We start from the raw sequence: 25593 nt of genomic DNA on the forward strand, positions 1-25593 counted from the left end.
CATAATGCAACTTTTAAAAATGTAGGTAAACTGCTAAAAAATACGTTACACGTTACACATAATAACATAATGTTACATGAATACATCGAAACTTTAATTAATTTTCAATTAGTCAATTTTTAAAATGGATTTTAATTTTTTGTTAGGTTTACTTGAGATCATCTTTCCCAAAATTTTTTTTTCGTTTATAATTTCTTAAAAATTGAAATATGACAAATTTTAATTTCTACTCGTTTAATATAATTTTTTTTGGATTTAAGATGATAGAATAAAAAATGTGGCAAATTCGATATCAAGTAGACTTAACGAAAAATTCAAATCTGTTTTCAAATTTTTTATCGCTTCTGTAAATTATTTGGTACGTTTTTCAAAAAACATGTATGTTTAATGTGTGTTAGACTAAGAAAAAAACGGTCTGTATCGAATCCCTTTTTCAGTTAGTTATTTAAAAAGTTTAATTTATCTCAAATTCTAACTTAAAAATGAGAGTTAACATTTTAAAAAAATTTGTTTTTCTGGGTATGCAAATAAGTTTTATATTAAGTATGTTCTTTATGCTGTAAAAAAAAAAAAACAGAATTAATTCAGGGTCGTCAGTGTGAAATTGTTCGTATTACCTATCTTTATCATTGAACACACTGTTTATACATTTTGTGTATATAAATAAAATAGGACAGTTTTATGTAGATAGAAAAAAAAATGTTGTTAAACATTGATCAATTTATATAGCAATATCCTATATATTAAATAAAACACTGAAAATAGTGGATGTCCTTGTAGTTAAATAGCCAATACTACTTATATCTATTTTATGCAACTATAGTATAAGTCGAGTAAATAAATAAGTAATAAGCATTAGTCAATTGACTCGTAAAATAATAAATGTATGTAGGTATTATTTATCTTAAATTAGAAGATGCAATATGCCAACGTGCAAACAATTAACAAATATAATATTATTTGTTTGAATCATATTTTCAACTGTTTTTAAGGCATTCAATTATATTCTGTTGAAAATAAATTTTGATTTTGTTGGTATAATTAATACAATAAGTTCTAGTTAAACTTTTGTCGAAACTACTGTTAAACTTATGGACAATATAATATTTTATTCAACTTTATAGAAGTCAGCAGGTATCTGCTGTGCATAAAATTATTACTTTGAATTATACTCATTTAATAAATATTTAGTTATATAAATTATAAATACTGACTGAAAAAATAAACAGTGTATGAAATCATTTGATCGATTTATATAATTGTATTCTATTACTATTCATAATAATTGTTATGCAACTTTATTTATTAGAGCTCCACCCATACTTAGATATAAGTACCTATCTAAATAAATAACTACAAAGTCATAAAAAAAAAAGATAATGATTATGTCAGCAATTGTGTAATATTTAATCAATTAACTATAAGGAAAAGAAATTATTTTTTTAACTGTTGTAATTAATATATTCAGGAAGAATGATTATCAGTGTTATCACAGTTTAAGCTTATTAAGACGGGTCCAGAATTAGTTCTTCTATCATATGATTAAAACTATGTTATAAAATAACTCATTTATATTTTTTAGGTTTAAAACCTAAAAATTATAAATGACTAATAGATACAACTATTTCTATACAATTATCTATGCATTTAACTTTATGATAATTTTAACATGTTCTAAGGTACAACCAATACTCAAAGATACACTATAATCATAAATAAAACACACTTTTTCAATTTTAATGAATTTTAATAAAATAATAAGATAGTAAAATTTTAAGATAATATAACATGCAAGTTTTATTTTTAGAAATAATGATAACACGGCATAATAAGTTTGTAAGAAATACATTTTTGTGTTTTGATAAAATTTATCGTCAGTCTCGTTAAATTAAAGTAGTTCCCATAATATGCAACCTACACCTAATTTTATTTGACTAATAATGTAAAAATAAATTACTACCACCGATCAAAAAAAAAGACATGACATTTTCTTATTTAACTATGGCACAATGATAGAATCTTAAAAAAAAGAATAAATAAATGATCATTATTAGATATAAATAAAATAAAACATAGCCAAAAATGTAAGCTTAGATATTTATAGTAATTACTATTTGCATGAGAGATTTAATTTAAGTTTCAAATTTTCAGCCAATTTGTCCAAAAATTCAAATGTGTTCAGATAATCAGATCTTTGAACACCATTCATTCCTTTAATGCAAATGGCCAAATCTTTAGTCATGAATCCTGCTTCCATTGTTTCAATGCAAACTTCTTCCAATTTGTTGGCAAAATTTTCCAATTTTTGATTGTTATCTAATTTTGCTCTATGCAACAATCCTCGTGTCCATGCAAAGATGGATGCAATTGGATTAGTAGACGTTTCTTTACCTTGTTGATGCATACGATAATGTCTTGTGACAGTGCCATGAGCAGCTTCTGATTCAACAGTTTTACCATCAGGGCAAATCAACACAGATGTCATTAAACCCAATGATCCATAACCCTGGGCAATAGAATCAGATTGAACATCACCGTCATAATTTTTACACGCCCACACAAATCCTCCTTCAGATTTCATAGCATAGGCCACCATGTCGTCAATTAATCTATGTTCATACCAAATACCTTTAGCTTCATACAATGGTTTGTATTGTGTATCATAAATTTCTTGGAAAATGTCTTTAAAACGACCATCATATTTTTTTAAGATGGTATTTTTAGTACTTAAATATAATGGAAGTTCCCTTGATAAAGCAAACTTGAAAGAAGAATGTGCAAAATCAATAATAGATGCATCTGTGTTAAACATTCCTAATGCTACTCCTGCACCTTTGAAATCGTTGACGACTTCTTCAATTTTATCTTTACCTATGAACCAAGAAAAATAAAAAATATATATATGTATATAATATATGCATAGTATAACACCAAGGTAATATAAAAAATTAAATATGTAGATAAATATTGACTTACCATCATTAGAGGTCCATGTCAATGTAAGTTTGCCAGCTCCAGGAACAATGAAATCTGTAGCCTTATATTGGTCAGCATGAGCATGTCTTCCGATTATAATCGGTTTTTCCCATCCAGTAACCAGCCTAGGAATGTTCTTGCATATTATGGCTTCCCTGAATACTGTACCACCAAGAACGTTCCTAATTGTACCGTTGGGGCTTTTCCACATTTTCTTCAGCTTGAATTCTTCGACTCGCTTTTCGTCGGGCGTGATCGTAGCGCATTTAATTCCGACATTATATTTTTTAATGGCTTCGGCACAGTCTAATGTCACTTGATCATTAGTTAAGTCTCGGTTTTCCATGCCCAAGTCATATACATGGAGTTCGATGTCCAAAAATGGCAGGATGAGTTTTTCCTTGATCAAATCCCAGATAATGCGGGTCATCTCATCGCCCAAAATGTCAACAACAGGTCCAGCACTGATTTTCGCCATTGTCGTCGAACGTTAAAAATAATACGGCTAACTTATTTAGGCAATAATCGTAACACGATTAATTTTTTATTAATTATTAATTACTTTAGAGAGGTAGAATACTATTAAGTTAGGTTGATATTCGATGCGCGAGAAACCGGAGTGAGCGTCGAACTAAACGGTTGAATTAAAACAAAATGATTCAGTGTTCGATTCCGTACTATTTGAATTATTCTCGGTCTGACGTAGTAAATAATAATTGCGTCAATTAATTATATATTATAATGTATACGGAAGAATAATAATTTGTTTTGGGGGTAAAGTTCGGTTACATAAAATGAATGGTAGGCAGCCTACGTGGAACAATATTTTGATTAAGGACTGATCACTGATCATATGTTTGAATTTAATCAACATTCAATTATAATCACTATTATTATTTCTGTGATACGGGAAAATCGGACAGTGGCGCGCTCTGTTTATACACCGCGCCCGATAGTTTTTCCCCGGCGATCCGGCACCGTCTGTTTTTAATTTAAAATGGCGTCTAAGTGATTAATATTATTATTATTATTTTTATTATTATTTTTTTTTCACATTAGTGTGATTTGGTGTAGGTACTAGTGTTAGTCGATTCGGAAAACCTCTAAAAATTCTTTAATTCGTGTAGTATTTTAGTAGTTTAGTACCACGATAATATTGTTATACTCGCAGCCCGACGATCTTCGTTCGTCGGATCCGATTCAACTCTGTCTACAGTGATTAATATTTATAAATAAGTAATAGTAATAATAATTAATAATGTCATCTGAGTGCGCGTCGTCTATCCTGTATACCGTCGTCCCGTACAGAACAATGACAGCTCGATTGGGTATGTCATTTTATTATTATTACTGTTTTATTGTTACTATAGTAAGATTCGACCGATGACTGAGAACAAACGAGCTAGTGTAGGCAATATGAATGTCAAACTCGTTTCCGTGATATATGGGGTTTGATGGTGTTTTAGGGGGAAACTGGATCACAAATCGATCGTTCATTTTGGGGGTTCTCGTCATTACAGCGATTGAACTCGTGTTTTTATTGTCGCCTTATAAACACTAAATGACCAAGAAGTTTTCGAAAAATCTTAATGTAGTGTCAAATAGGTATTTTGTTAACTTGTTCTATCAGAATTCTGTTTATAACAGCATACCAGAATCTAATTCTCTCTCAAATTTTTAAATATTGTTTACAGTATCTCAATAATTTGATTGTAATGCTAAATGTAGAATTAAATGTTTTATTAATTGTGCTTCATTCATGATGGACACCTTTGACACAGAAAACCAGTCAATTTAAAGTTGGTTGCTAATACGTTCATAAAATTAATTCAGATTAAATGTCAAATTAAACGCAATAGATAATCTTCTACACAATTTATTTGAAACATAAATTGTACATTAATAATTCAATCTACAATAAATCTTTGGAAAACGATAGGTATTAGATTACCAACTTTAATTATGATAATTAATGTCTGACGTATTAAATCTGTGCAATTAATTTTGATAAGATTATTTTGATTTATTACAAGAAAATACCTTGAAAAATATAGTAGATAGAATTCTTTACTTATTGATTCTGTATAGGTATTAAAAATAATATAAATTTATTTTTATAAATAATGATATAATTTATTTATTTTTATTTTAACTTGATATTATTATTCGTTATACATGGTACACTATTCTTTACATTTACAAGTTGATACCTATTTCCTAGTCTGTGTAAAGCAGCATGTAGCATTAGTTGTCTACAATAGTTGATTAACACAATTGTAAATACATTTTCAATAGTTAATTTTTAACAATAGTAATAATAATGAGAAACTAATTAAATTGTCATATTATAAATTGTTATATATTTTTCATAATTTTTTTAAATTTAATATTATAAGAGTTGATTAATTCCGTATTATTAGGTAAGTAGTCAACTAAATAATTATATTTCTTTATTTATGTAATATTTTTCCATCAAAAATGGTTTTTGTTTAATTAATCCTAAGTTTATATTCATCCCTTCTTACGTTCTATGGATTTTTTTTTATTCATTTACATATTTATAGTAAATAATTTGTTGTATGATTCTTGTAGTCTAAACATTTTTAGTTTTTGAAATAGTTTTACTGTCTTAAGATAATAATTATAATACATTTTTATTATTACTTTATGAGTTATATTTAATAAATCTGATACATTTCAATAAGTTGAAAATGTTTTTTGCTTAAATTATACTTTTATTTACTTAAATATTTATCGAATATTACACCTAAGTATTATGCTGAGATTTATACTATTATATTAATTTTAATCATACTTTTATAAAGGTACACTTGTTTCAATGTAATTAAGTATATTCAAACTTGTTACAGTTGAAAGTATAAAACAATTTTATTTTTTTATTTTTTATTTTTTATTTATCATAAAACTATTTTTAGAAAACCATTTATTGACCATTGGTAGCCTTAAAATAGCATTTATTTCAATCTTAGTCGAATTACTACAATTAGTAATTATAAATAAGAGTATAATACAGTATCTACTAAAACTAATACTGTACCATCCTTATTTAAATGTAGTAAATTGTTATAGATTGAAAATAAAATAGAACCTAATATTTTATTATAAAACAAAATGTTATTCTTTTCATTAAGTTCTATATCAAATAAAAGAATAATTTTCCGTGTTAATATTTTAATAGGATTTAATGATTTAAATAGACTAAAATAAATAGAATTTTTTTTTTTTTTTTTTTATTGTATCTAGTTTCTATAATAAAAGCTAATTAACTAAATAGTGAACTACTGGACGACAGATAATTAAATTTGTTAAAATTTGTAATTACCTAATATGTTGTGTTTATTCAATATTTTTACTTATAAAATTAAAGAAATATCAAATAGGACTTATTGAATGAAATAATATAATAATATATAATACATTTATACAGTATTTTGGTGTATTTATTTACATACATAGAAAAGTTTATGTATATAAGTATCCTTAAAAGTGTTTTACTATAGGTCTGAGGAATATACAATTTCTACTATGTATCATTTATCACTGATTTATAATTTTATTAATTTTTCTTTTAAATTTATCTAATTAAATATTTTAGGTAAGCTTCTAAATTTAACAAATTATAAACTATACTAAGTGTTTACAATTTAATAATTCATTATCATAGAAAATAAAGAAATTAAAACATATAACAGAAATTAAGCTGTAGTAATGTATTGTTGTCTTGTTATTTTCGCATATTTTCAGAAATATAATGTTGAACTGGAGTGGGCAATTCAAAGTTATTAGAGAGCCAAATTTTAAAATCTAGTGAGCCAGAAAATATAGAAAGCCAAAATAAAAATAAGTCAATAAAATTTAAAACTAACATTTACTTTTTATATTTAAAATATTTTTTTATGTTAACAAAGTTTAATCTAATAAAATACAGATAAACAAAAGAATTTTATAAAGTAATTTGCTAATGTTGCACAGGCCAGATAAAAAAGCAGCTCTTTGGGCCACAAGTTGCTCATCTCTGGTTGAGTTGGTTTTAGTTACTTCTTGTTAAATTACTTGTAAACATTAAACCTATAATAGGTATTGATTTAAATTTATATTCATGTATTTTTTCTTGAAAATATTTGTTTAATGATTATATGATTCTTTAAAACATTATTTTTTGGTTTAAATCCACTAATCTCTTTGGGAATTAATTAATAAATTTTTTTTAATCTACATATTTTATTATCTAATTTGACGGATTCTATGATATATAAATATATATATGGTAAATAATTTATTACTCTAATAATAAATGTATAATGTATCTTATATGGAGTTTAAAACAAGAAAATATGTTAACTTAAAAATATTAATTTAATACGTTTTTTTAAAAGTTATACCTAGCTCTGATTTGGCCAATTTTGGGTTTAGAATACATGTTGTGATAGATCAAAATTGCTTGAATAAAATTGATTAATTCGAAAATAATATTCAAAATAAGGGTTGCCATTTAAAAAAATGAAGTTTTGTTGCGCATGCTCAAAAAACATAAGTTAAAAAAATTATAAGTCAGGAATTTATGATCCATTAGTCTAGTTTAACATCCCGCAAACAGAATTGAAAAATATTTACAGGTTAATGACTAATGAGTGATAAAATGTACCCTGTTTTTGGGGACATTTGGTATATATTAATCATTTCTACTTTTTAAATCAAAATAATAAAAAAAATTATTTGGGTAATAGTAAATAGGTACTAAATTTTACCTTTTTTATTTTTAATTTATTTATGTATTTTTAAAACATTTTGAAATAGAGTACTTATCCACTAGCTAATTTAAATGTTATATTTTTATAACAACTCTGTTACATTTTTTATGATTTGGATAATAGATATATTTTTAAAGTTGTGAATCATCTATTGTTTTAAATTTAATTTTATTCGCTTATATTGATTTACTTTGTTTAATATCTATAGGTTATAGTAATATTAAGAATATTCTCTTAAGTAGAATAGTTAAGCAGATATTTTCAATGTATTATTAGTAACACTTAAATTGAATACTTCAACATTAATCCCTATCTAATAAGTTAGATAATATTGTATAATTACAATTACTTAAAGCATTAGTTTTATCAATCTATATTTGTTTGTATTAGTTCCCCAAATACATTTAAAGTATTTACCTATCTAAATAGCCTTAATATTTTTTAAATTAAGTAGTTACACCTAACTCCTTAAATATTGCAATATATTAACTTACTTTTTATTACATTTTTAGGTGCAGTTTTTTAATTTTTTGATAAAATGTATATGTAATAGAAGAAAAATTAATTAAAATGATTAAAAAGTGATAATCATAAAGAACCCGAATGAACAATGGGTTCTACCCAAGGGGAGATTAGAGTTGGGCCATCTCACCAGGTAATTTATTATTTATATTTTTATTAACAATATTTAATATTTAATTAACAGTAAAAAAATATTATACATCAATTATATTTTAATCATAGGCTAGATTACCAGATTTTCGAATAGCTGTTAACAATTTAAATGGAATAGTTGGAGAGGATAGAGAAGAAGCTCGTTGGGTATCGGGTACAGTGAGGGATCGTGATTTATTAGTTTATTTACGTGCAGCTCGTTCCATGGCTGCTTATGCTGGTATGTGTGATGGGGGATCAGCCGATGAAGGTTGTATTGCCGCATCACGTGATGATACTACAATCAATGCTTTTCATATTGTAAGTTAATAGAAAACTAATACAAAATATTGTCCAAAATTATATTATTAGAATTAAATTGAAGTTAATTAAACTTTTTTTATGTTGATATAATTTTTAGCTACATGATTCTGGTTATGATCCAGGAAAAGCATTACAGGCACTAGTTAAGTGTCCAATGCCTAAAGGAATTGATAAAAAGTGGTCTGAAGAGGAAACGGTAGTAAAAGTACTTAAAGTTATTTAAAATATGTTTTAATTATTATTTATGTTCTAGAAAAAATTTGTAAAAGGATTAAGGCAATATGGAAAAAATTTCCATAGAATTAGAAAAGATTTACTACCCCATAAAGATACTGTAATTATTAGAATTTAAGTTTTTTCTAAAATAACTGCTGTATAAAACAATTTTTGTATTTTAGCCGGAATTAGTTGAGTATTATTATTTATGGAAAAAAACACCAGGTGCAAACAATAATAGACCACATAGAAGAAGACGACAAGGATCATTAAGGAGAATTAGGACTACTAGAGCTACCAGACCATCAAGTGCTCAAAAAGACGAAACTAGTAATTTACAAATTAATTTATTACATATTATAAGTTTTAAATGAAATATAATCAAATCTATGAAATTCACATTTATATGTATTTATATATATATATATATTTGTTAAATAACAAATTAACAGTTTAAGTTTTTATTATTATTTTTTATATTATTATAGGTAATTTTTTTCTTGCTATTTAAATAGTTAAATTTTTTTTTTTTTTTAGGCACAGGTTCTCGTCCTTCTCCTATTTCAAAAGAAACTGGTTAGTAACTATAACCATTGAATGTTTGAAAAAATATTATTTAATAATTCATTCTTTTGTGTACAGGTGATGGAAGTTCTGGTGTAAGTGAAGATGATGGTGGTAATACAGAAGATGACTCTGACTCCAGGGATAATACTACATTATTTCGATGCCATCATTGTTTTGCCACAAGTAAGTTTAAATAACAAATTTTTAAATATTCATATTTTATATATCGTTAATAAATGTTATAGGCACTAGAGATTGGCAAAATGCAGCTATTGGACCTAAACAAGGCAATTTATTGTGTTTTGAATGTCGAAGTTATAACAAAAAATATGGCGAATTACCACCTACACCTCAATCACCTGCTGAGTGTCCTAGTCCAACTACTTCTGATGTTACTGTTACAGCTGAATCGCCAAGTAGAATGCGTACTCGTAATAAATCAAAAGAAACGGTATATTATTATAGATTATTATAAATAAAGTAGCTAAAAAATATCTCATTATAATTTATTTTTAACGAGTGACTTCAATGTTTAGCCTACGAAAAGTATTCAAAGTAGATCAAAACGTAGCAGAGCAAATACACCAGAAATCAGTCAAGATATTGAAAAAAAAGAAATGTCTGTGGCATCTCCCTCAACTGATAAATCAAAATCTAAGGTGAACAGAATTAATTTTTAAATTATTTTAAATAAATTTAAAATTTAAGTAAAATTTAATATAACCATGTATCCATGTATTTTAATTATTAATTTGAAAATTGTATGCTTTTAGGGAAATTTGAGTGATACTCCAAAAAAACGATCTTTAGATACTGATGGTGAAGAAGAAAGTCCACTGAAACGTGAATCAAACAATTCCGAAAGCACTAGTTCAGATGGATATTCTGGTAATGACGATGAAGCTCAAGTTGCTACTGTAGCATCAAGCGAATCTATAAACCAAGAAACAGAAGTACCTGACATAATGCAAACAGAAACACAACCTGAATCTGAATTTACTCCTGTTGTTATTCCTAAAGAGGAACCTATTCAAGAACAAAACACTGAATCTCAACCTGATGATATAATGATGATTTCAGCTGATAATAATAGTAGTGAAAATGTTTACGTTAAAAATGAAACCAACGATGAGCCCATGAGTGTTGATGTACCAGAAGAATCTCAAGTGTCAATTAATTCAACTGATGAAGTTGAAAAAGAATCTGTAGAAAAACTATCTTCATACTCGTTGCAAAATTCTCAGTTTAGCACTGAAAATGTAACACCTTCAGATAACGATGTTGAAGTCAAAGAAGAATTAACTACTACTACAACTACTTCAGAAGAGATTTCTCAATCACATGTTGAACAGCCAATTCAAGAAGAATGTATGACTTCACCAATTGCTTTAACTTCTTATTCACCTAGACGTTCTGAAGCAATAAAACCACCCACTCCTAACCAATCTCAAATACTTGTACCTAATTTTCAAAACTCTTTTAACGATCAAGAAAGAATTGGAGATAAGTCAACGTTAAATGTGCCTTCTGTTCCTACACCTGTGACACAATCTTTTACTACTCCATTTTATCCATATAACAATAATCAAATAGCAGATAAAATACATATGCCTGTGTATGAAACACAGTTGGAACCTCAAAATTTAAAAATAAAACAAGAAATATCAGATCCTTTACAATCTTTAAAAGAAGTAAAAGTACCAGGTTACAATGGTCCTGGTGCAGTTTCACAACCACTACAAGCAACAAGCTCTGCCATTACTGTTAATACAGATTTAGCTAATATGTCAGTTGAAACTATTAAAAAGGAACCAGAACTAAAATCTCCATTGCAAGTCAAAACACATACCCAAACCTCATCAGCGCCAATATTTGCTCCACCATCATCTATTCCTCAACCCGTAATGCATCCTTCACAACAAATGTCACAATTAAGTCGAATATCTCCTGCAGGTGGAGTCCCACCCCATCATCCTTTTGCTGCTATGCATCCACACCATCCTTTATTACACCCCCATTCAATATTTGCAGCTGCTGCAGCAGCACATGCAGTTCTACATAATCCTTATCATCCTCATGCTCATCCTGCGTATGCGGGATATCCACCATATGGGTTTCCATATGCACCTTATCCTATTCCTCCACCAAGTAAGCGAGGTCCTGATGAAACGACAACAATGACAGCTCATCATCATCATTCAGTTAGTACCAGCAGCCGCCTAGATGAAGAAATTACTCATCATTCTAGCTCAACGTCAGTTCAACATCTTTCAAGTTCTACAGATAAACATACTTTATCCCATTCAACTACTTCATCTTCTCAGTTGGTACAACACAAGTTAAAAAGAGGAAATAGTCCTCAATCGGGCTCAAGTCATATATCAGCAACTCTATCACACACTACGTCTTCGTCATTATCTACTCATGGTGGCGCTGGTAATACAGGAAATGGTAGTCATACACATCATCATCAGCATACTCATCACCATCAACATGCGTCATCGTCTGTTCATGGTAAATTATTATAAATCATAATTTTTTTTTCTATATATCTACACATAATAACATCATATTTAGGATCAAGTCGAAGTTTACCTCCCCAACCAAGTGCTATTAAAGGTATGCCACATCACACACCATTATCTTTGGAAGCTTTGAGAGCTCATACAGCAATACATGGTAAGAATTTAAATTAATTTATGTAGGTCTATAGGATTGTATCACATACATGCACACATATATATTTACTGCTTGTAGGTTTATGAAAAATTGTAAATAACTAAAATATAATGCACTGACTCAATTAACAAAGAAATTGTCATCTTTACTTACTATAAAGAATAAAGTATAATTTAATAGGTATGCCAAACACATTTAATTTTAAATACAAAAACTTAAAACCTAAGAGTTAAAAAAATATATGTATTAATTAGCTTAACATTTCATTCTCTGTATCTATATATAATACATAAATATTCAAGGCAAAAAATTAAAAGTTAAATGATATCATTTTTATTTAAGAGGATATCATTTGTATGCATGTGAGCATTTATTATTGTTGTCTTATTATCTAACAAATATACAACAAAGACAATTTGTGTTCAGAAAAACCAATTTTTATTATTTGTTTCAATAAAAAAATGGATTGAACTATTATCAAATTCCAATGTAAAAACTATTATCTGTGTTTGTACATTGATTTTTATGATATTTTTATTTAAAATAATAAGTGTTGTAAATTATGATAACTTTAAAAAAAAAACAATGCAGTATTTACACACACAGATAATATTCTTACTTTTAAGTTTGATAATTGATCAATTTTCTCTATTAAATTATTAAGGCTAATAACACAAATGTAGTTCTACTGAATACAAAACCATTTGTAGGACATAGACAATACTTCATCTAAATATGTCATCCTCTTTAACCCAATCAATCTTGATTTTAGTATTTTGAGCTTCTTTAATGTAAATTATTTGTTGAATAAAAACAAGTATTAAAAAATTTGAATTTTAACATTTTTTGACTGCGTGATATTTAAAAGTAGTTTCTAAATTATTATTTATGATAACAGGTTATATGGGAGCTATGGAATTAGCAACAGGAATGCCACCTGGAATGGAAATGATAAAACCCGATCAAATGATGAGTCAAAGTACGGATGATGGTAACAATGAAGAAGAGAGTTCACCAAGTCCTAATTTACATGGACATACTCCTGAACCTAAAACTGATGATAGTGAATGTCATCGTAGTCAAAGTGCAATGTAAAAAACTATTTTATAATTTTTTTTTCTTTATTTAAAGTACTTAATATTAAATATTTTAATTTAGATTTTTGAGGCATTGGAACAGAGGTGATTATAATTCCTGTTGTCGTACTGATCTTACGTTTAAACCAGTTCCTGAGTCCAAACTAAGTAGAAAGCGTGAAGAACGAACCAGGCGACAAGCTGAGAAGGAACGTGATGAACGAGATAAATCTCATTCAGTAATTATTTCAAATTTCTAGTTTTTTTTTTTTTTTAACAAATATAATTAAAATATTTTTAGAGAAAAAATTCAAACAATGATAAACATATGCAAGCCCCTAATGAACAGATAACTAAGCCACCTTCTCGTGGTAGCATTGAAGCACTTCAATCACCCTATGATAGGGTTAATAGTTATCAACACAGAAGTGCACCAGCAAACACTCCAATGTATCCAGACACTCCTGCATTAAGACAGTTAAGGTAAATATTTTATATTATACCATATCAGCCAATTTATAATTTGTATTCTTAAAAATTAAGTTTGTAAGTTAAGGTATTACATTATGTTTATGTTATTTTTGATTTAGTGAATATGCACGACCACATGCTGGTTTTTCACCAGTGTCCTTACCACGGTCAGCGCCAGGATTAGGTTTGCCACCACATTGCATTGATCCAATGTTACATTATCAATTTAACATGTATCCACGAGACAGGTAAGTTAAATAAAAACAAAATTGTTAAGTTCAGTTCATTAATACATGTTAATTTTTAGATTTGAATATGAACAAATGGAACGTGAAAAACGTGAAAGGGAATTGAGGGAACTTCGTGAAAAAGAATTGAATGATAGACTTAAAGATGAATTTTTAAAGTCTGGATCATCTGGTCCTCCCAGAATTGACCCACATTGGATTGAACTTCAGCGTCGCTATGGGGGAACACCTGGTATGCATCCATTTGGTTTGTATACTTCCCCTGGAGCTCCTAGTCAGCCTAGTACTCCTAGTAACGTGAATCCATTAGATCGAGAACGTATGGATAGATTAGGTAAAATTATTAATCAAATCAAACTTATTAAAATGTATTTAATTAAAAATTATTCATATTTATAGCTGGTGGGCCAAATGGAAATTCAAACCAAAATAATTCTAGTGGTGGTCCTCCTGGCCCATCTGCTGAAGAAGCAAATCGTCTAGCATTAGCAACAGATCCTATGGTCAGATTGCAGTTGGCTGGAATTTCGCCTGAATACCATGCACATACACATGCACACTCTCATACTCATCTACATTTACATCCAGGACAACAAGCAGCAGCTGCTGCTGCTGCAGCTGCAGCTGCTGATAGCTCAGCTTCTGCTTCTTCACCTTCAGTTTATCCACTTGGTTGTGAGTAACCTTATATTTTTATTTGTGTTTTATAGATATAAGAATGGTATAGCTTGATAAATTATTTTTGTATTAAATCTTTAAAGATATTTATTTTTATTAAGTTAAACTAAATTGTATCAATTGTTACTCATTAGCTTAATTGTTTCAACTGTTTTACTAAACATTATAAAGTAAAAATATTATCAAATAAACTTATAATTTATATAATACAGGTGAAATAAAAAAGAAGATTTACAAACATATATTTAAGGGTAAATAATTATAACATAACTTATACATAATAAAACAAATACATTTTTTTATAGATAATTATCTTTTAGTAAACCTCAGAACAAATATTTATTTGATCTATTCTATTAAGAATATATCATACCCTCATTTGTTTGTCCTTATCTTACAAATAAACATTGCAAATTTATGCTTTCTAGTATTTTTTATTGTTAGCTTAACTATTAAATTTAATTGGCCTATGATTAAACTTACAGTGAAGACCATTATCCATGGGTTTTCATTGGTTTTCTACAATATTCTTATTTAATTTCAAAACGTATTATGAGAATTTTTAAATTTCAATATTTTACATACTTATAAGTTTAAAATATTATAATAAAGTTAAGATTTAAAAGTTTCATGATAGGTCAATTCACTTTAATATTTAAGATTACAGCATAAAATCGAAATGTTTGAACATATATATTGGTATGTTATGCATCTGTAAGATAACAATTACAATTACCCGTGGGAATAACATAAATTTAAATTGCATTAACATAAAAAATTACTTTTTATATTCAATTTAAAACTATTTTCATTTCTGAAATAATAATTTAAATAATTTTTTATACCAATATTTGTTTAATTGAATTATAGTTTACATATTTAAACATATAAAATGTGAATTCTATTTGTATGATTATATTGCCATATTTGTTTATAAATCTGATTTTAATAGTTAGTGTTTTCATAAAATTATTGATTTTGGTGCACAACAATAATAAATTTGGTTGATTTGAATATTTCAACTGTTAATTGTAATTTATTATTAATATAAGTTAAATTAAAATAAATTTTAGCTTCTGGCAGTTATCCTCGTCCAAATCTTATGCCTGGTCGTGATCCTACATTAGGACTTCATCATCCAAGTGATGTTTTAGCCAGGCCATTTGCAGATCAAGTAAGACCGTTTCCAGATCAAGTTAGACCATTTCCTGATCAAGTAAGACCATTTAATATTGAGTTCAAAGTTTAAAATAAAACTGATATTTTTTTACTTTAAGAGAATAAACTGTACAAAATTAGTTACACTTGTGTTTGTAAATTTTATTTATAATATATATTTTTATATAAAAATAGGTTGCACATGAACATTTTCAAAGACAAATGATGATGGAACGTGAACGTTTTCCACATCCAGCTTTAATGGCTCATGAAGAATTTATTAGGTATGTTTAAGTTTGCTACAAATTATATAATTTTAATAAATATTATCTATATATAATTATATTATATAATTCTAGAACATTGTTTAAAAAAACATAATCATAAATATTAATTTCCCATACTCTTAATTTTTAATACTACGATAAGGTGTTTTAATTTTTTTACTTAGTTCTATGATAAAGAATTATTGAGCTTACTAAAATAAGTTTTAATTTTATATACATATATATAGTATTGATTTAAGATTAATCATTAATTTACAAACTATTCATAATTTACTTCTAAAAAGAAGTAAAAAATTGGAGTATTCATTTGGTACCCAGTATGAGATGGTAAAATAGTAAAGCTTAAATACTTCAAGTGATCTAATTGTTATTTTTTTGAATACATTTTTTGATCAAACCTTTGAGTTTATTATATTTAGAATCTGGGAAAAAATAAATTAGGAGTATATAAAATTTTGCAATTTAAAAATTTAAATATCATATGACTGGTTTACATACTTAACATATATATTTTGATTATAGAGGTTAATTACTTTTATATTAAAACTAGCAACAATGAATAGGTTTTTCTAAAAATAAATTTTATGTTCATGATAGAAACAATACACTTGGTGAATGTCCTAAATCTAGTTTCTCTATCCTATTCAACTATTTAAATAATTATTATTTATTGCGTTATAAATTTGATTAATGTATTATTTTTCATACTAGTAAAGAGTATACAAAATTACTCTCTCCTATCCCACATAGATACTATATACCTATAAACCAAGTCCTATATGTCTATGACAAATACATTTGAGAAATTAAAATGTTATTATTTTTATTATTCCAATGAAAGTTTTAAGTTAAAAATTGATTTATTTGTTTGATTTTTTGTATGGTTATTTGATTTTTAGATCAGATATTGTAAACAGTATTAGTTGTACTCAATAATACTTATATTTTGTAATATTTTAGGCAACAACAACAAAGAGAGCGAGAAATGAAAGTTCGTGCACTTGAAGAAGCTGCACGAGGAAGGCCATAACTTTTTCAGCTTGTATACAACACACGGGTAAAATATTAAATAATTCATGTTGTAAAAAAAATTATGTAATAACCAGAAGGGTAATTTATGTAAATTAACAATTATTAATGATATCTTATAGTATGAATAAGTTTAATTTTTAAAGTTGTACTAATTTGTTTTATTAAATATAATAAAAGAAGAAAAATTATATTTTTTTTTATTATTATTATTATTTATATTTATACTTTATAATATATATATATATTTTTGTTTTACTGTAAATATTTAATTTATGCTTAGACAATTATAAGGCAAATGGTAATTTAATAAAAGTCATAAGTATAGTAGCACAAGTAATATTTAATATTAGTTATTATATAACTAAATATTGAGTGTATGCAATTTTTGGTTCATATTTTTTATGTTATCTATTGAATATTTTTATTTTATTTATAGAGATTTCAAGTGAAAATTAAATTATGCACTTAATTGAATGTAAAAACAAAATGCAATAAAATTTTAAATTAATGTTTAATTTTGAAAAATTTATATCGTATTTAAATATAGTAACTTTAAATTTTTTTTAAATTAAGATATATGCTTATATTAAATTGTTTTTATTAAAAACAATTTATTAATATTGTACTTATAAGTACTTAATATAAAATAATTAGCAACTAGTTAAAAAAATAAGTGCAAGTATATTCTTGTATTTGCAGCACCCTTATCAAAATCAATCCGTCACACTTCTAGGGATTAACTAAATACTAACCTCTTTAAATTAATGCATATAAATTATTAATTAACCTCAATGCACAAAATGAATTCTTCTGATATCATAATCTATTAATTAAAATCTTTTGTAATAAAATAGTTAATGATTAACAACTTATTATAGTTTAAAAAAAAAATGATAAACTACAATTATTAAAACTATTAAATTTAATTTATTACCATCAATAATTATAATCCTTGTATAATAGAAAAAATATAATGTAATTACTGAACTATTAAAGTACATTTTAATGCTCAAATCATACTATAATTATTTATTATTTATCAATAACCATTTTTAATAATAATATTAATTATTATCATTAAATTATTAATATCAGTTATAAATTACACATTTTATTAACACACTTTTCTTGCATTGAAAAATACATTATCAAAAACTTTTTTTTTTCTTCTAAATTATTAATCAAATGTAATATAGAAATGTTTACCAAAAATATGGTGCTATTTTAAAGTAGCAAAAATAATTTTTCTTGTTAACTTTAATTAGTTTAGATACTAATAATATATATATAAATATTACATAAGTAATTTTTCTTTAATATAATAAAGTATAGTACATAAAATGTCAAGTTGTAGTGTTTAAATTAAATTTATTTTCTGGAGATTTAAATATCAACCAAATGTTACATGACTTTTTACAGTAACAGATTATACTCGATTTTGTTTTATTTTTTAGTGTTCCTGTTTGATTTATTTTAGTTTGTGCTTTATATTACTGTGCACAAAATATATGTATATATGATAATTTACAGTATATTTTTTTTTATTTTAATCTTAATGTAAATACACTTAGCTTTAACTATATTACTCACATAATTTATAAATAAAAAAAAAATTATAAATAAATATACATAATATGATATAGATTATAATAAAATAATAAATACATATTGGTGAAATCTGTAAGGAGTTTGTTTTTGTATTCTATTCAAGAATTAATTTTATTTGTTAAACAAAATATACATACATCGTAGAAGCTGTGTTCTTGTTCACTATCTCCCCCTAAACAAAAACGATAATGTTTCAAAAGTAATAAACCTGTCTATATATATTATATATATTAATGTTTTAAAATCACACATATGCTATAGTAGATAGTAGTGATTAATTTTATAATTAACAAAAGTTAAACGATTGATTTTCTTAAAGTATTCTACAGAATCATTAGTAATTTGGTAAAAAATGTCTGATCAGAATTATAAAACGTACTAGGTGTTATACTGTTTTTCAGGGATACATTGTTTTGTTAAATGGCAACAGCCAGCAATTCAAGTACTCAAGTTCTTTGTTTTTTAACAGAGATATACATATATTGAGTAAAAATTACTTAATAACCTAATTGTCAAAATGACAATATAGTTATACTCTAATAATGTCTAAGTATTAGATCTATCAAAAACAAAATTAATTATTACATAAAGTGAATAAACCTTATTTGTACAGTACACATTAATCATAATTATATAACAATTATATATCTGTCATAGTTATTAATATACTTTTTATTACAGTTATCTATAAAGAAAAATGTTTTCGATGTATTTTTTTATGATAATTTATCAATATTTTTTGTGCTCCCGAGGATAATAAATCATGACGTTTAAGACATATTTACCAGGAGTTAGGATCTGGGACAGATGACTAATGTATTTTGTGGCTAACTGCAATGTTTCTATTTTAGATAGTTTGCGGTCTGGAGGATCAATGGGTATCATACCACGTAGTACATCAAATGCTGAGTTAACACTAAATGACAAAAATTCAAATATGAACAATATTGTGTTATCAATAATCAAACATTTTTTACCTTTGGGTTCGGTCTCGTTCTCTAGCATTGGCACCCGATCTGATTCTTTTCTTCGAAGGCGCTTCATTTAATTGATCTTAAAAAAAAAAATACATCTATTAATGTATAATCAACCGCAATATGTTTTAGTGTAATTATTTTTAATCACTCGATTGTATCTGAAAATCATTTGAACCGTTATCGAATTCCATGTTGTTATTGGGTAAAAAACAATTATAATATTATGTTATTTTGTTATGTTTTGTCTACACACTTTGAACTCGAATGATGAACAAACCGATTTGTTCGGTCATAAAAATAAATAATAATAATACGAGATGGTACTCTAAACTGTGAGTAATCTAGAAATATTCTGTGCATTAGGTGTGGTCCAAACGATGCTGTGAAAACGCATTTAAATAGACGTGACCCCCGGCCCATGTTATCCAGGCAAACTGTCTTGGTCGACGAGATAAAACAATAATGAAGGGCCAGAAAAATATTATGATCTATATTCCGGCGTACAAATGTAGATACACGGACAACATGTGTGCGCTGTGCGCGCATCTTAATATATTAACAATGTATATTATTATACTCGTCAATCGTCGTATTATATTATACATAATAATCCAAATAAGAGAGAAAATGATTGGTTTTATATTTTTAATATAATCCGCCTGTGGCGAGTATATAATAATATATTAATATTAATTAATATGATAATATACGTTCTATATTCCATTTCTATCACATAAAATACTAAGATGATTAGGTGTCGATTTGGATCTCTAGCTGTTGTTCGGGCGCGGAACGAGTGGCGGCGGAAACATATTAATAATAAATTTTAATTCAGTATACCTATACATGTATTTATAAATATAAGTTCCCGACGTCGTTGCGTATCGAGTGCACCCTATATAATATAATATGTTGATAATAATGTGTACAGTCATCGGACACCGGTTTGAAGCCGTCCAAATGATGTAGGATTTCTGGAGAGAACCGTAGCAATCGTTGCAGTACAGTACACAACTTACTGTAGTAGCGTTCGAACTTCCGTGCGCCGTTAATCTCGTTGGAACGCGTTACGTCTGTAGTATAAATAAATATTATACCTGTTCATCGGAATCGTCGTCACCCGTCGTAATAACATTCAATAACAATAACACTGCAGCTCTTAATACCAACAATATACGAGTGTAATTTATGCGTAAAACCCGTGCCGTATAGAGTGATGCCGACGAGCATATAATATAATATATATACGATCATAAGACTCTAAATTATATTAACTTTATTAATTACCCGCTGTTAATTTTTTATTTTTTTCACGATGGAAGAAAACGCGGCGGGCCCGAGTACGCCACCCGAACCACCCGTCGTAGTAAACGTCCAAAAACCGTTGAACAATTCTTCAGTGACGCAGGTAATATACATGTCTACTTAATATTTTCATAATAGCCAATATTGCTACCTACGAACTTGTGTTACCATCACCCCCGCGATTCCCGTGTATTTTGTTTTCTAATATCATATATTAAATATTTAACGATAAAAATAAATATTATCTGATAAATATATACCTATTTATATTAATATTAGAGAAATTTTATATGTATTAAGGCTTTCTAGATTATATAATATGACAACGGACATGCGATGATTTTGTTTTTTATTTACAGGGATTTATAGCTGTAATATCGCTGCTTCCGTGCGTGATTTCCGGGGCCATTTTGGGATTTACTGGCGTGTCGATGTGGAATTTTCCTCTAACGTATAGAAATTCGACTTGGTTTGGTAAGTTTTACTAAATTATAATTTATAATAAACATTAGTTTATTATTATAAATTAAAATCTATGTAGTAATAGTTAGTTTAATATTATCTATAATAATGAGTGGGATGCTCGTGACTCAATCCGAGTTATTGTTTATTTAACATCGATTTTATTTACAAACAGCCTATCAGTATGTAAATTTATAATAAGAATATTATGTATCAATTTCATTGACTTACTTATATATCATTATTTTTCCACGCTTTTATTTGTTTATAATTATTTATTAACTGGCACTAGTTATCCTTCGTAGAAATACTAGAAATATAAAAACACATATATAATATATGTATAGGATTTTATTCAAACTTGGGTTGTGAGGAGTTATACGTGTTGAAGTACATTTGTATTGCGTAATGCGTGGGTTGTCATTTTGTGATATTCCGCTTTAATTTAATTATAGGTATTATAGTAAAATATAGCGTATAGAATTACTATGCATAATATTGTAGGAAATATTTATTAAATAACAAATGTTATCGAAAACACTAACTTTTATACCTCTAAAGTGTAAATAATTAAAAAATATTAAATTAAAGTTATTGGCCGATTTAGGTTACTTATAGGACTATAGATTATAGATATTACAGGCAGTACAGTGTACTTGCAGATGATTTTCAAAATATTGGTTTTTGATCATTTTTACGAGCCATAAAAAATATAACCTGAGTCTATACAAGTTAACAAAATTAAAAACTAATTAGGTGATGCACTGATGGCCATAACTTCTGCGTATGAAACATTAGTATCCCCCTCACTCTATGTCTCTATCATCTGATTGCATAACAATATGTTACATCACGACAATAATACTGTTGTCATATTTTATTGATCGCTAGTCGTTACAATATTATTGATAATTAGTTATTATTTATGTGTTATGGAAACACTTTTAATTAAAATACAATATACACCATACACCTACAATTTGCAAAAATGTAGTGTATACTGTGCAGACAATAAATAACTAGCAGGTAATAAATATAAAAAACATATAGGTATAGCATATCAATACATTATAGTACCATCTAAGATTCTTCGAAATATAGCTGAGAAAAAATTAATAAAAATATATTTTTTTCTACGAAAAAACTGCTTTAAAATATATAATTATTTACAATTCATTAATTTATTTCCTGATATTATTATCTTTTAAAAAAATCTGCTATAAACTGAATGTCTGTGTCAACCATTATTATTAATTAGAAATTAATTAATAATTTATTACCATTATTAACGTTTAAATTATAATTATTATGTCGTTGACAAATTTTTATTTTATTTTAAAATATCACAAAATCTCATACGAGTTTTTTCATCAAAAAAACGTTTGAGGAAATCAAAGATGCTACTTTTTTTTATCGAGTTTTTCGTTATTCATTACTTCATGAATGACAGAAAATAATTTATTTAGTAATGTATTACGCTTTTACCATTAACCGTAACGAAACTTTATTTACTATGTTGGTATTTTGAATTATTACTTTTTGGTGCTTACTTGTTTTACATGAATCGGCAATCAACATTAATTTCGTATGCATATATTGCTAACAATTATATACCTGTTATACATTGCATAAAATGTGAAATCGGTACACAGCAAATATATTCTTTACATAGCTTGAGGTAATTGTAAGTTGTGACACTGTATCTTATACTATAAAATGTTACGGTATTGTATCATTTACTTGTAAAGAACGAAGCAAAAACTAATATTTTGGGAAGTTAAATTAATATACATTTTTCAAATTATAGCTATTTTCTTTATTTATTCAAGTAGCAAAAAATTACGATTGTTCAGCAATGAATTTTTGATCTAAAGATATTATTGTACTTTGTTTTTGGGAATAAAATGCGATGATAACATATTGTTTTTTGGTTCTGAGTCTGTAAAAGTTAATTAACCAATATTTATGAGTTTTAGCTTCAATCCCATAAAATATATTATTATATTATTATGTATCGTATAACTGTTTTGTATTTTTTTCTAATAAACGGTATACATTGATCGTGTTCGCAGCTAGTCTGGCCGCTTTGGGCGCGGCAGTGGGATGCCTGATCTCGCACAGCTTGATGAACGCGTTCGGGCCCCGAGGATCGGTGCTGCTCAGTCACGTGGTCTGCGCCATCGGTTGGATGTTGACGTTCAGCAGTTGGACCACCTCTAACCTGCTGGTGGGCCGCACTCTCACCGGCGTGTTTGTGGGCATCGTGTCGGTGGCGGCCACCGCGCACAGCTCCGAGTGTTTCCCATCGCGGCCCGCCGCCCGGCCGGTCGTCTACACCGCCATCGGCGTGTTGTGCGTGTACCTGGCCGGGTCGCTGCTCAGCTACGCGCAGACGGCTGTCGTGTTCACGGTGGCCACCATCGTGTCGTTCATTTTCGTCCGGGCGTTTGTGCCCGAGAGTCCGGCCTGGCTGGAGTCCCGTGGCCGCACCGGCGACGCCGAATACTCCAGACTCAAGTTAAGGGTCCAGCGGCCGGCGGACGCCCGATCGGTGGAAGACGGCGTGGAACCCTCGACCGGAGACAGATCCGCGGCGGCCGATGCCATCTACCGGCGCCTCCACCATCCGGATGTCTACCGGCCGCTACTGGCGCTGGGCCTGCACCTGGCCCTCCAGCAAATGTCCGGCCCGTTGGTGTTGGTGTCGTACGCCACGCAAATGGTGGACGACTCGGGCGTGCGCGTGCTCAACAGTCACTTTGTAGCCGCAGTGCTGGCCGCGTTCCTAGTGGCCGGTGCCCTCGTGTCCACCGCCATGAACCACCGGGAATCGTCGGCCACGCTCGCGGCCGCCGGCACGCTGACGGCCGGCGTCGTCATCGCCATCTACAACCTCGCCCGCCGTCTGTTCCTCAACCGGCTTGGTTCGCAGCTGTTGAGCTTCATCCCGTTGTTGGGCCTGATCGTGTTCTCCATGTCCAGCAGCGTCGGCATGGTGCCCCACTCGCCCGTCGTGCGGTATGCCGTCGGCGAGCACGTGGCCCTAGCGTTCGGGTACACCGTCGCCTTCGCCGTCATCAAGTGCTATCCGTACGTGCACGCCGCCGTAGGCTGGTGGGTGTTCGCCGTTTTCGCGGTCGCGTCTGCCCTGAACATCGTTTACGGCGTCCTGATGTTTTCCGAACCGGAGCCCTCCAAACAGCAGCGAAACACCGCAGCAACCAAACGATCATCAGTCGGACCGGCTGTTTAACTATATACTTTATATATATATATATATATACCGCCATGATCCGTATATATACACCGTTTAAATAATATTTTATGCTATTACATTTTTCCGTACTCTCGAACACGAGATTTAAGTACGACATGAGAGAACAATATATATAGAGCAGTAAACACACTCACACGCATAGATAATGTTTAGGATTTTATTAGAATATATTATATACAGTAATTATTATTATGGAAGTGTCACTGACTCTCTAAAGATTCATTTCATATTATAAAATGTGCTTATATGCGCCTTCACTTCCTCATTTTTTTTTTTACGTACTGTACTACTACTGTAGGTACTTATATTTTATTCAAAAGAACGATTTTATATATTGTACATTATATTTTATTACCATTTACTACGTGTATGACTTTATAAATATATATATTATATTATAGCCAATTGCAATTTTTATGAAAAACATAATAACATATTATTATATTATAATACCGTGGCTATATGGCGCTGTGCATTATTTTTCTTTTGTGATGTCGATTAAGGTCCTTTAGTGCAATGATTAGCCAATGCAAAAATAATGTTATAATATATTAAAATTACATTGCGAAAAGTTTACATTATTATGCAATGGTGTTGGTCAATCGATATGAGTAAAGTATTTGTAGTGTATTTTATTAGTAATCATATAAATTAAGATGCAGTGTTATACATACATTTATACAATTCAGGAGAATTTGGCAATTTCAAACTATGCCAAAAATGACTCACTAATTAACATTTATTTTAAAAATATAAAATAATTTAATACCAGGTTTATATGCACCTAAAATATCAAGATTAGATGTCAAATACAATTTAAAGTTAA

At 28.3% G+C, this 25593-nt stretch overlaps 4 protein-coding genes across 5 annotated transcripts; 2 read left to right on the forward strand and 2 right to left on the reverse strand.

The window, feature by feature from the left end:
* Positions 1–1771: 1771 nt before the first annotated feature.
* LOC113554394 (isocitrate dehydrogenase [NADP] cytoplasmic) lies at positions 1772–3795 on the reverse strand. Its single transcript, XM_026958218.1, has 2 exons — positions 2977–3795; positions 1772–2871 (listed from the first exon to the last, which is right to left on the reverse strand). Exons 1-2 carry the CDS (start codon positions 3452–3454, stop codon positions 2111–2113), a joined length of 1239 nt encoding a protein of 412 aa, XP_026814019.1. The 5' UTR covers positions 3455–3795; the 3' UTR covers positions 1772–2110.
* Positions 3796–4030: 235 nt separating this feature from the next.
* LOC113554393 (arginine-glutamic acid dipeptide repeats protein) lies at positions 4031–17198 on the forward strand. Its single transcript, XM_026958217.1, has 21 exons — positions 4031–4304; positions 8261–8403; positions 8493–8723; positions 8824–8922; positions 8980–9060; positions 9125–9272; positions 9480–9518; positions 9585–9692; positions 9755–9960; positions 10046–10168; positions 10283–12023; positions 12087–12188; positions 13087–13279; positions 13347–13503; positions 13566–13747; positions 13855–13983; positions 14043–14317; positions 14383–14658; positions 15735–15877; positions 16015–16103; positions 17067–17198. Exons 2-21 carry the CDS (start codon positions 8359–8361, stop codon positions 17134–17136), a joined length of 4437 nt encoding a protein of 1478 aa, XP_026814018.1. The 5' UTR covers positions 4031–4304; positions 8261–8358; the 3' UTR covers positions 17137–17198.
* A 1232-nt stretch (positions 17199–18430) lies between these two features.
* On the reverse strand, positions 18431–20152 carry LOC113553870 (transcription factor 15-like). The gene is made up of 4 exons (XM_026957426.1): positions 19872–20152; positions 19724–19799; positions 19532–19662; positions 18431–18918 (listed from the first exon to the last, which is right to left on the reverse strand). Exons 1-4 carry the CDS (start codon positions 19912–19914, stop codon positions 18845–18847), a joined length of 324 nt encoding a protein of 107 aa, XP_026813227.1. The 5' UTR covers positions 19915–20152; the 3' UTR covers positions 18431–18844.
* A 544-nt stretch (positions 20153–20696) lies between these two features.
* LOC113553869 (facilitated trehalose transporter Tret1-like) lies at positions 20697–25148 on the forward strand. 2 transcript variants are annotated; one of them, XM_026957424.1, is made up of 3 exons: positions 20697–21131; positions 21388–21502; positions 23563–25148. In XM_026957424.1, exons 1-3 carry the CDS (start codon positions 21039–21041, stop codon positions 24741–24743), a joined length of 1389 nt encoding a protein of 462 aa, XP_026813225.1. In that variant the 5' UTR covers positions 20697–21038; the 3' UTR covers positions 24744–25148. The 2 variants fall into 2 exon arrangements, with proteins under 2 accessions (XP_026813225.1, XP_026813226.1); XM_026957425.1 differs by lacking the exons at positions 20697–21131; positions 21388–21502 and adding an exon at positions 22096–22516.
* The last annotated feature ends 445 nt before the right edge of the window (positions 25149–25593 follow it).

Source organism: Rhopalosiphum maidis, chromosome 2 (genome assembly GCF_003676215.2).
Source record: "Rhopalosiphum maidis isolate BTI-1 chromosome 2, ASM367621v3, whole genome shotgun sequence".
NCBI lineage: Eukaryota > Metazoa > Arthropoda > Insecta > Hemiptera > Aphididae > Rhopalosiphum > Rhopalosiphum maidis.